The sequence below is a fragment of the Saimiri boliviensis genome, chromosome 1, assembly GCF_048565385.1.
Source record: "Saimiri boliviensis isolate mSaiBol1 chromosome 1, mSaiBol1.pri, whole genome shotgun sequence".
NCBI lineage: Eukaryota > Metazoa > Chordata > Mammalia > Primates > Cebidae > Saimiri > Saimiri boliviensis.
This window is the reverse complement of record NC_133449.1, coordinates 28,566,042-28,578,395: the sequence shown is the minus strand read 5'-3', so window position 1 is coordinate 28,578,395 and position 12,354 is coordinate 28,566,042. Positions and strand designations below refer to the sequence as shown.

The 12,354-nt window shown below is 42.9% G+C and overlaps 1 protein-coding gene across 1 annotated transcript in view; it reads right to left on the bottom strand.

The window, feature by feature from the left end:
- Positions 1–8,363, bottom strand: part of SPDYA (speedy/RINGO cell cycle regulator family member A) — a 39,672-nt gene extending 31,309 nt beyond the window's left edge. Inside the window, exons 1-2 of the mRNA XM_003941524.3 lie at positions 4,089–8,363; positions 1,222–1,280 (exon numbers count right to left, since the gene is read on the bottom strand). Coding sequence (XP_003941573.1) covers positions 1,222–1,280; positions 4,089–4,323 — 294 coding nt within the window. The 5' untranslated portion in view covers positions 4,324–8,363. The remainder of the gene's footprint in view (positions 1–1,221; positions 1,281–4,088) is intronic.
- Positions 8,364–12,354: the final 3,991 nt, after the last annotated feature.

The following is a 12,354-nucleotide window of genomic DNA, read 5'->3' as shown; positions in this document are numbered from 1 at the left end:
TGAGCCGAGATCGCGCCATTGCACTCCAGCCTGGGCAACAAGAGAGAAACTCCGTCTCAAAAAAACAAAACAAAACAAAACAAAACACTGATTCCTAAAGAACATGTTAAACTAATTTTATCCTACAAAATTACTTAGATTTGTTTTCTCTGAGTTACTTACAAAATATTAAAATGCAGACTGCCTTAGTAAAGTAAATCTCAAGAATATTTTTTCTACACAGCCTAATAAAAGGTGATAACTGTTCAAAATGTATTAAGTCTGTAGTAATTTTTTGTTTGTGGTTTTTTGGTTTTTATTTGTTTGTTTCTGAGACAGGGTCTTGCTCTGTCACCCAGGTTGGAGTACAGTGGTGGTATCACAGCTCACTACAGCCTTGACCTCCCTGGCTCAAGCAATCCTCCTGCCTCAGCCTCCTAAGTAACTGGGACTACAGGTGTGAGTTATCATGCCCAGCTTATTATTATTATTATTTTTTTAAATATATAGAGCGCAAGTCTTCCTATGTTGCCGAGCCTAGGAACTCCTGGGCTTAAGTGATCCTCTTGACATGGCCTTCCAAAGTGTTGAAAATCCAGGTGTAAGCCAACACACCTGTTTTGTTTTCTAATCAGATATAGATTTAAGGTCATTTAAATGTAATCAGTAATATTCTACAATTCCTCAAGTATAGGCTGAATCTATGCTATATGCTAATTCCAGAAATTAAGGTGTAAGGATTCTGCTTTGAAGGAACAGTGCAGGCTTGCTCTTTTTTAAATTTTAACTTAATTAATTTAGAGACAGAGTCTTGCATTCCAGTTGTCCAGGCTGGAATGCAGTGGCACAATCGATCATAGCTCACTGTATCCTCCAACTCCTGGGTTCAAGTGATCCTCCTACTTCAGCGGGGTGGCTGGGACTACAGGTGCATGCTACCACGCCCGATTAATTTTTAATTTTTTTTGTAGAGATAGGGGTCTCACTATGTTGCCCAGGCTGGTCTCCAGCTCCTGGCTTCAAGTGATCTGCTCACCTCAGCCTCCCAAAGTTGGGATTACAGGTGTAAGCTGCTGCGCCTGGCTGCTAGCTCTTTTCTTAACCATAACTAGTAAGATAGAAAATTCCTATAAGATCTCATTAAAGCTCTAATGGTTACAAACCACAGGGGGAAAAAAAGAAACTCTAATGGTTCAGTTACATTATAATGCTGGTTAATGGTTATGTTGTTACAAAATTTACCTTGTCTGCAATTTTACAGCAGCAGTCCATCCACAAGAAATCTTGAATTAAATCGTCATCTACAACAAAAGACAGCTATAACTTGTCTCTTAAAAACAGAATGTTTCCTTTTGAAGAATTAATTTCTATGTTAAGAGATTATACACAGTACTTAGAAATAAAACAAAAATGAATGAACTAGGGTTGCCTAAGGTGTAGTTTTCAGTTCTTGGGTGTATTTACCATTGCAAGGATTGTACAAAAAACTACTGCCTTATTCCTTCATCATCCCATCTGATTTGCCTTAATATATGGCTCAGATTGGAAGGGGAATGGTAGAAGTGTTTGGTTTACTGAATATCCAATAGTATTTTTAGTTTTGCATTCTTCTCTCCTATTTATCTCTATTCCACTTTCTGTTACTCAAATACATATGAAAATGTCTATATAAAAATGATTCATTGGCTCAAGCTTGTAATCCCAGCACTTTGGGAGGCCGAGGCGGGTGGATCACGAGGTCGAGAGATCGAGACCATCCTGGTCAACATGGTGAAACCCCGTCTCTACTAAAAATACAAAAAATTAGCTGGGCATGGTGGCACGTGCCTGTAATCCCAGCTACTCAGGAGGCTGAGGCAGGAGAATTGCCTGAACCCGGGAGGCGGAGGTTGCCGTGAGCCGAGATCGCGCCATTGCACTCCAGCCTGGGTAACAAGAGCGAAACTCCATCTCAAAAAAAAAAAAAAAAAAAAAAAAAAAGATTCATAATTCATTACCTATTTATAATTAACATTTTGAAAAAAACTATTAGGATAAAATAACCAACAAACACATTGTTTAAAGTAATAACATCTAGAAAGTAGGTAAAATATTTATTTCAATTTTAAAGGGCTAAACTATATAATCTCAAAATATATTAATAGTTGTCAGAATGTAATCTAGAAAAATCTGCTTTTTTTCCATTCCCACCCTTCTCTCTCTCTCTCTCTCTCTCTCTCTTTTTTTTTTTTTAAGACACAAGGTCTCACTATGTTGCCCAGGCTGGCCTTGAACTCCTGGGCTAAAGTGATCCTCTGGCTTCAGACTCCTGAGTAGCTGGAACTACAGGAACATGCTGCCATGCCAGGCTCCTCTCCCTCATTTTAAGAAAAAAGGCACAACTTCTATTCATTTGTGTATACTAAACTATCATCAGTTTTGTCAAATACATGGAAAGTTCCAAGAATAACTACCGATTTCCCGAGAATAATAATTTCTGCCTCGTTAATCTTTTTTCCTTTTTTAAACAGGGCCTCACTTTGTCAACCAGGCTGGGGTGCAGTGGCATGATGTTGACTCACCTGTAGCCTCAACCTCTTGGGTCAAGAGATCCTCCCATCTCAGCCCCCCAAATAGCTGGGATTACAGGTGCACACCACCATGCCCAGATAACTTTTTTTTGTATTGTTAAGAGGTTTCACCACTTTGACCCAGGCTGATCTCAAACTCTTAAGCTCAAGTAATTCACCTGCCTTGGCCTCTCAAAGAGCTACAGGTATCAGCCACCACACCTGGCATTTTCTTTTCTTTTTCTTTTTTGAGAAGGAATCTTGCTATGTTGCCCAGGCTGGAATGCAGTTGCATGATCTCGGCTCAACTGCAGCCTCCACCTCCTGGGTTCAGGTGATTATCTTGCCTCCCTCCCAGGTAGCTGGGATTACAGGCATGTGCCACCATGGCTGATGGGGTTTCACCATGTTGGCCACACTAGTCTCAAACTCTTGGCCTCAAGTGATCCGCCCCCCTTGGCCTCCCAAAGTGCTGGGATTACAGGCATGAGCCACCTCGCCTGGTCTAGTAATTCTGTTTATATTTCTTAAGTTATCTAAAATGGTACAGCCAGGTATTTTCCCTTGTATCTCATGATGAGTTCTGGGTACTAAAAGAGTTTGCAGGTAGTAATTTTGTTCTGCTCTTAATGAAAAGGAGAACTTTTATTAACATTTTAAATCCTGATGGGGAAGCATCTTTATATCTTTTTCTACTTATATTCCTTATATTTTTCCTTTTTCATCTTTTTTTGTTCAATCTCATTTTTTCATTTTGCTTTTCTTTAAATCGTAACTAGGTTGTTTTAATGCATCTGACCTTCCTCTAGAAACAAGGAAGCTTGTTACCTAGATCTACCAGACTGTAGCATTTACTTGGCTTGATTCATGACTCCAACTACTTTTCAGAACTCATCTATCCTACCCCTTTTTCTAATCTGTTTACCTTATTGCCCTACTTCAAAAAAAAAAAAAATCCTCTCTTTGTTAGGAGTACAGTACTATAAAGAAGTTTCTTTTTGCCAATGTTACAAAATGTATCAGTAAAGTAGCACTGTCTCATAACCGAAACAAATTCAAACTTAATTTCATTATGTGGACATGATAAAGCATAATTTTTAACAATGTTCCCAAACTGTTATCCTAAAACTTCTCTACTGTGACCAAGATCCATAGTTTTCTTGGGTTTAGCAGAGAAAGTCCTGAGAAACCCCTTAGGCTCAGTCAAACTGGGTCGGTTAGCTCACCTGTCTTTATGTAGTATTTTACTTTAGGTCAAACAAACCTCATACCATGGGCTGTGAAGTTGAATTGTCCAGAATTTTCATTTGGCATATGGATTTAAGTAGTCTAGAAGCTAGATGAATATGAATTTTTAATCCATAAGGAAGCAAAACAAACAAAAACCCAATATTAAAAACAAAAAAAGATTAAGTAAAACAAAAACTAATTTGGTTGGAGATGGGAAATTTAATACAAAAATAATGATATCCTCTTTGATCAGTGTGAAAACAATTAGATGTTTACATTCTAGGTTTTTAGTTCTTTACAATTACCGCTATTAAAATATTTTAAACCTACCAAATAATTTAAAGAAAGCAGTCATTTCCTGACGCTGTATAACCAGACAAGGTCCTTTGGGGCGTTTAGATTTGTTGTTATTATGTGTATTTTTATCAGATGCTTGCCAATTATCTTTAAAAATAGGACGCTTCAGAGTAGCAGCCTTTTTAGGCGGATGTGATCTATTTGACCCTGATTTTACATAAACAGTGACGGTAGGTGGTGTCTCACAACACATCTGATTGTGCCTCATTTTGGTTTTCCAATATTCCTGTAAAAATAAAACATACAATTATTCATCACATGCATACATTTTATATAAAACAACTGGATGATACTACCATATGAAGTCATATAAAATGTTACTAAACTTGCCATTAAAATGTTAGTTTGTGACAGTGACCCCCATAAAAATTGCTTTTGAAATTCAGTGCTAGGAAAAGCCATGCTTCCTTTGAGTAACAAATATACATCCTCTTCCTAAATAATAAGATACTGTATGCCATTTTGCTTTGGCTGCAGAACTCAAGACGAAATTGAAAGTTAATTATAGAAATGATGCTGACTTTATAATTTATTTGTGGGTTTTTTTTTTCCTGCTAATATTTTCTATTCTGTTTGAATTGACATAATTTTATCATAAGGTTGTTATATACTACCTCAAATTTTTTATAAACAAGGAAAACTAGGCCGGTGGCTCACGCCTGTAATCCCAGCACTTTGGGAGGACAAGGTGGTCAGATCATGAGGTCAAGAGATCGAGACCATCCTGGCCAACATGATGAAACCCCGTCTCTATTAAAATTATATATATATGAAAACTATTTCCAGAACTTATTATCAAGGATTATATTACAAAGCACCCCCCTACACACAAAAACCCCATATCTCCTTATTGGTAAACTCCTTGATATATTATAAGATGCACCTATTCAATAAGCATTTTTTGGTATTTATTGAAAAGTTGAAATCAATTCTAGCAAAAAATACAGACGTGCTTTGAAGGCTTTTCATAAATTGGTCTAATTTTTATTTTACGTATTGACTTGTTTTCTTCTTTTCCTTTTTTTCGTGTGTGTGTGTGTGTGTGTGTGTGTGTGTGTGTGTGTGTGTGTGTTTGAGACAGGGTCCTGCTCTGTCACCCAGACTGGAGTATGCTCACATGATTACAGCTCACTGCAGCCTCAACCTCCTGGGCTCAAGTGATCCTCCCACCTCAGGCTTCCTGGTAGCTGGGACCACAGGTGTGTGCCACCACACCTGGCTAATTTTTTAATGTTTTTGTAGAGATGAGGTCTCACTATGTTGCAGAGGCTGGTCTCAAACTGCTGGGCTCAAGCAATCCTCTTGCCTCAGCCTCCCAAAGTGCAGGAATTACAGGCTTGAGCCACCATGCCTTCCCTGGTCTAAAGTAAGAGTATGACAAAGCTATTTGAGTGACTGATTATAAGTGTATATGAATGAATGTTGTTATAATCTAATAACAGTTGAGACATGGCTGTGCATGGTTGAGCACGCCTGTAATCCCAGTACTTCGGGAAGCTGAGGTGGGTGGATCATGAGGTCAGAAGATAGAGATCATTCTGGCCAACATGGTTAAATCCCGTCTCTCCTTAAAAAACAAATAGAAAACTTAGCCAGGTGTGGTGGCATATACCTGTAATCCCAGCTACTTGGGAGGCTGAGGCAGAAGCGTTTGAACCAGGGGGTTGGAGGTGTCAGTGAGCCGAACCTGGGGCCACTGCACTCCAGCCTGGCGACAGAGGGAGACTCCATCTCAAAAAAAATTTTTTTTGAGACAAAGTTAATCTATCAATATTTAACAATATATATAATCATCACCTTCTTTGTTGGTAATTAGTTCACATAATTACTACAGTTAGTATTATTTTTGTGGTCAAATATTTCTAGCATAATGGGAAATGGAGGTATGAATAAGCAACACAGGAAAGTACTCTAGGACCCTATTGAGAACCTCTGAATGCAATCTCACAGTGGCTCAGACAGCCATACTTCCCTTGGTGCTCAAGGAGTGAGGTACAGATTCCCCTTCCTGACTCTTAGAAATTTCCCTGTTAAAGGAAGGACTGGAAAATAAGATTGGATATAGTGAGGCTAGAGCAGCACTATCCAATACAATGCAAGCCACAGATGTAATTTTGTATTTTTAGAGCCACCTTACAAAACAGATAAAATTACTTTTAATAATATAGTTTATGTAATCCAATATGTCCAAAATACCATTTTAACAAGTAATCAATATAAAAATCAATGAGAGGCCGGACGTGGTGGCTCACGCCTGTAATCCCAGCACTTGGGGAGGCCAAGGTGGGCGGATCATGAGGTCAGGAGTTCCGAGACCAGCCTGGCCAACATGGCAAAATCCCGTCTCTACTAAAGATACAAAAATTAGCCAGTTTTAGTGGTGAGCGCCTGAAGTCTCAGCTACTTGGGAGGCTGAGGTAGGAGAATTGCTTGAGGTTGCAGTGAGCCAAGATCGCACCACTGCACTCCAGCCTAGGCAACAGAGCAAGACTCCATCTCAAAAAAAAAAAAAAAATCAACGAGATAGTTCACATCCTAAGTCTTTCAAATCTGCTATGTATTTTCCATTTACAGCATATAGCAATTCTTTTTTCTTTTTTTTGTTAGATGAATATGCTTACATACAAATCTCAATTCTGACCCTAATTTTTCAACAGTAAAAGTGAAATCCAGTCCTATTTAAAAAATAATTTGTAAGAAAAAAATGTTCCTTCAGTTTTCAGATTTAAAGTAAAAATTAAATTATTCAGTTTCAAGTGTTTAATACCCCCAAGTGGCTACCATGTTTTTTAAAAAAATTATTTTAAAATTATTTTTTGTAGATAGTACAGGGCTACATTTTGAAGAACTAGGCAGAGAAAATTATACTTACCTAATTGTTCCTCTCATCCCATCTTTCTTCCTAGATCCTAAGGTTCTGCCAAATTGAAGGCAATTATGTACTTGGGGTGTGGGATATAAACTTCATAGAAAGAGGAATAGGTGATAAACTGAGCCCTGAGACTTAAGAATTTTCTGCTCTTTTCTGCCCATCTCATCTGGAAAACAGCTGGAGGCCTCATCTGCACATCTTTTTTCAAAGTAAGAGCAGCCTTAAGTCTAGATAGAAAAAACTAAATAGTAGTCAGGCTTCTCAAATTTTAGGGTGGAGTTATCAGTGGTACCGTGACTAAGAATTCTGCTTCAAATTTGAGTGTTGGGGCTAGACTCGGGTGGAATGTACCAGAACACAAATAACTGTGGCACATTTTCCAGGAGGTTTTATTCAATGGTAACCTAAAATAGTGCTTTTATATTAAAACCACCATGGTTATATCATAAATTATAATGCAAATTTTCTATCAATCAAAAAGGTAAAATATGTCCATAGCAAGCGTTTTTATTCCACTAAACCCTTGTGTATGTGTTGGGATATTTCATATAAAATTTCAGAAAACTGAATGAGAAGAAAATGTCTGAAATTCTCCAAGTAGAAATTCATTGATGTTAATAAGCAAATACTGGCAGGAAAGCTGTGTAGAACAAGCTGAAGGAGAGAAGCTATCAATGCTACAGTCTTGGTCAAGTTCTACCTAGGGGTATCTTTTCTTTCTTTCTTTTTTATTTATTTATAAGACAAGAGATTTAATTAGCTCACAGTTCTGCAAGCTGCTAGGGATATCTTTTAATTTTGCTCTTCATTTAGATACACTAAGAGAATGAGAGTTCTGATAGCAAGAGGAAAAAAATGAAAATCAAAATACAAGCCATTTTAGAGCAGGAGATGCGGAAACAAGTAGGAGAAACTATGCTCACCAGTAAAATCTTTTTTTTTTTTTTTTTTTTTTTTTGAGATGGAGTTTCGCTCTTGTTGCCCAGGCTGGAGTGCAATGGCACAGTCTCATTGCAACCTCCGCCTCCTGGGTTCAAGCGATCCTCCAGCCTTAGCCTCCTGAATAGCTGGGACTACAGGCACCTGCCATCATGCCTGGCTAATTTTTATATTTTTAGTAGAGACGGGGTTTTGTTTCTATTTTTTATATAGGACTGGATTTCACTTTTACCATTGAAAAATTAGTATCAGAATTGAGATTTGTATGTAAGCATATTCATCTAAAGTAACAAAAAACTGTGCTAGACCTCCCAAAAGTGCTGGGATTACGGGCATGAGCTACTGCACTTGGCCTCCTTTAATGAATTTTTATATGGATTCCATGAACATTAAAAAAAAATCATGCCAGAATTCATACTTGAATAGGATGTCTGGATTTTTTCCTTCTCTTCCCCCCCCCCCACCACCCCCAGACGGAGTTTCGCTCTTGTTACCCAGGCTGGAGTGCAATGGCGCGATCTCGGCTCACCGCAACCTCCGCCTCCTGGGTTCAGGCAATTCTCCTGCCTCAGCCTCCTGAGTAGCTGGGATTACAGGCACGCACCACCATGCTCAGCTAATTTTTTGTATTTTTAGTAGAGATGGGGTTTCACCATGTTGACCGGGATGGTCTCGATCTCTTGACCTCGTGATCCACCCACCTCAGTCTCCCAAAGTGCTGGGATTACAGGCGTGAGCCACCGCGCCCGGCCCCCTTCTCTCTCTCTCTTTTTTTTTTTTGGTAAGTGAATCATAAAAATTCTAGAGGCATCTGAAATAATCTCTTCTCTTGGGGTTAATATAAAGGGTGGTGGTTCACAGCCATAAAATGAAACAAACAGAAGTTGTTTGGGGATTCATTTGCCTATATGAAAAACCTACTAGCAATATCCATTGGCAACTCAGTCAGGACAGGCAGGTAAGCTTTAACTTCCTTATGAGTGCAGTCGTACACTGAGAGTATGTACCCGACACTCTTGAATATGTTACATGTATTATCTCATTTAATTCTCAAAACATCTCTATGTGGTAGGTATTATTCTATCCTTATTTTCTAGATGAGAAATTTGAGGCTTAGAGAAGTTAAGACATTTGCCCAAAGGCTCATACATAATTAGTAAGTGATAAAGCTAGAATTTGAATGCAGAACTGATATCAAAGTCCCATATTCTTTAACCACTAAATAAGTTTTAAATATTAAATGAAATCACATGTAAAACACGACACATAGTAAGCAATCAAATTTTACTTAGTCTGTTACTTTGCCAAGGAAACAAAACCAGCTAACCCTAGCTGTAAGGCTACATATATATATATATATATATATATATATATATATATATATTTTTTTTTTTTTTTTTTTTTTTTTTTTTTGAGATGCAGTCTTGTTCTGTCACCCAGGCTGGAGTGCAGTGATGCGGTATCGGCTCACTGCAACCTCACCCTCCTGGGTTCAAGCGATTCTCCTGCCTCAGCCTCCCAAATAGCTGGGATTACAGGCAAGTGCCACTACGTCAGGCAAATTCTTTTTTTCTCTTTTTTTTTTTTTCAATTATTTTTTTGAGACGAAGTCTCCCTCTGTTGCCCAGGCTGGAGTGCAGTGGCACAACCTCCGCCTCCTGGGCTCAAGAGATTCTCCTGCCTCAGCCTCCTGAGTAGCGGGGATTACATCCCGAGTTTCCTGTGATGACTAATATCCAGCCTTGACCACACCTGGGTCATTTTTGTATTTTTAATAGAGATGGGGTTTCACCATGTTGGTCAGGCTGGTCTCAAACTCCCGACCTCATGATCCTTCCATCTTGGACTCCCAAAGTGCTGGGATTACAGGCGGTGAGCCAAGCTGGCTGCAAATGTAATTCAAATGTTGAAATTTTATTGATAACAGAGATGCTGTATTTAAAACGTAATAGAATTTGTAAATAGGTACGATCTCAATGTCTGCAGAGCATGGGCTTATTAGCCTTTGAGGGACTGACTGACGGGGCTGCGCTCTGTCGCCCAGGCTGAGGTGCAGCGGTGACGACACAGCCTACTGCAGCCTCCGCCGCCTGGGCTCAGGCGGTCCTCCCGCCTCAGCCTCCCGAGTCGTGGGGACCACAGGTGCGGGCCACCGTGCCCGGCTAATTTCATTCTATTTTGTTTTTTTGAGATGGGAGCTTTGCTCTGTGGCCCAGGCTGGAGTCCAGCGGCACGACCTTGGCTCACGGCAACCTCCGCCCCCCGGGTTCCAGCGATTCTCCTGCCTCAGCCTCCGGAGCTGCCGAGAGTGCAGGTGCGCGCCACCACACCCGGCTGACTTTTCAAACGCGATTTCTGGTAGAGACGGGTTTTTTTGTTCCTGGCCTCAAGCCATCCGCCCGCCTCGACCTAAGGCTTTTTAAAAGCTCGCGGCGGATGTCAGGTAAGAGAATCATGAATTCCGAGACACGGGCTAAGGGCCCGACACTGACACAGCAGCTCAGATCTCAAGATTCTGGGCGGGGGTTTAACGGGACCCAAGGAGGCAGGATTCATGAAAAACGCCCGCAAACTTCCATTCCCCCCACGTGGAGGCGGCAGCGCCCGCCCGGGGCCCTCCCTCGGGGCAGGCAGCCAGCTCCGGGAGCAGCCTCGGGGCTCGGCCCTGCCCGTCCTCCCCCTGCAACCCCACGAGCGGCGCCGCCAGGCGGAGGAAAGTCGACGCCGCAGCCTGCGCGGCCGCTGCCGCCCTGGCCAGAGCCCGCCGCGGGCAGCGCGTGCGTGACAACCGCGAAGGCCGACGAGGGCGCCCCCGGGAGGCGGCGTGAGGACGGGGCCGGGGGCCGCCTTCTCACCCACGGCGGGCGGTGGGGTCGGCGGCGAGAGCGAGCTCAGGGACCTGGCACACTCGGAAACAGAGATTCGCCTGCGAGGCCCGTCCCGGGGCGAGCACAGGTACCTGAGTGAGCCCCGGGCTGCGCAGCAGTGGGCCGGGCCGCGGCGGTCAGCCTCCGCCGGAGCGCTCCGGGCCTCAGACGGTTGGTTGCTCGACGGTCGCCGGCCGGCAGCGGGACCCGCTCGAAGACCTCCCGCCAACCCGGAGCGCGGGAGCACGAGGGCGGCGGGGGCCAATCAGCGCGCAGAGCCGGGCGAGGGGGCGGGGCCTGCCCGGGAGCGCTCGTCGGCGAACCGCGGCCCTACCCGTCGCCCGCCCCAGCCTCGGCCGCGGGCCGCCCTCCGCCGTTAGCCCGTCCACCCGCCCGCGCAAAACTCCACTCCCTGCTCATTCGACCTCCTCCCCGGGGGCACGTCTCGCAGTCAGGCTCGCGTTGGGGCCGTTGACTTCCCTCCGACGAGACGCTGGGCTGCGGCTTTCCCTCCCTGCCCGGTACGCGCGGGCACAGCGCGGTGCCGGGGGTTACTCCGAAGAGGCCGACGGAACGGAGGCAAGCACGGCGTGTGACTGCGGCGGCTTCCTGCGAACGGGCCACTCTGCGGTCGCGGAATCTGCAGCAGGAATCTTCCTGGCTTCGTCCTAGCTTTTGGCGAAGTAGGTGCTTAATACATGCATGTTGCATTGAGAATTCTTCACGGCTTTTTGATGCCCCCATCCTTTCCTCGAGTCGCTTCTAATGCATACCCGGCTTTTTTTTTTTTCTGAGACAGGCTCGCTCTGTCGCCCAGGCTGGAGCAATGGCGCCATCTCGGCTCACTACAACCTCCGCCTCCCAAGTAGCTGAGACTCCAGATGCCGCCACGCCCTGCTAATTTTTAAACATTCCTTGTAGAGCGGAGTCCTACTATGTGGCCCAGGCTGGCCTTGAACTGGACGCAGGCGATTCTCCCACTGGGATTACGATCCTAAACCACCACACCCAGTGTAATCTTTGCTTTTTTTTTTTTTTTTTAAGTCTCCATATCACAGCTTTTTTCATGCTGCTAGTCTTTCTAAACATTTTCAATGACTGCCTAATATTCCAGAGTGGATGGACCATTTGTCACTTCGATATTTGGACTGCTTCCAGATTTTTTGGCTAATACGATTACTTTTTTTTTTTTTTAAATAAACAATTTTTTCTTTTTAAAAATAGAGACAGGGTTTTACTATGTTGGCCACACTGGTCTCGAACTCCTGACCTCAGGTGATCTCGCCTCGGCCTCCCAAAATGCTAGGATTACAGGCGTGAGTCACCGCGCCCAGCCTCCTCCCCCTCGTTTTTGCAAGGTATTGGTGTCTCCTGTGATGATTAATATCCAACCTTGAGTGTAAAATACTGACTGAACAATGAATGTCCACTACACGGAAAACACAAAGTGGAAGGCATGCAAAGTACCACAATGACGTAGACAACATGGCCTTACCCTTCTAGAACTTCCAAGCTAGACTGATAGGGACACAAACTAAAATACAAGGCATGCTGAGTTGTG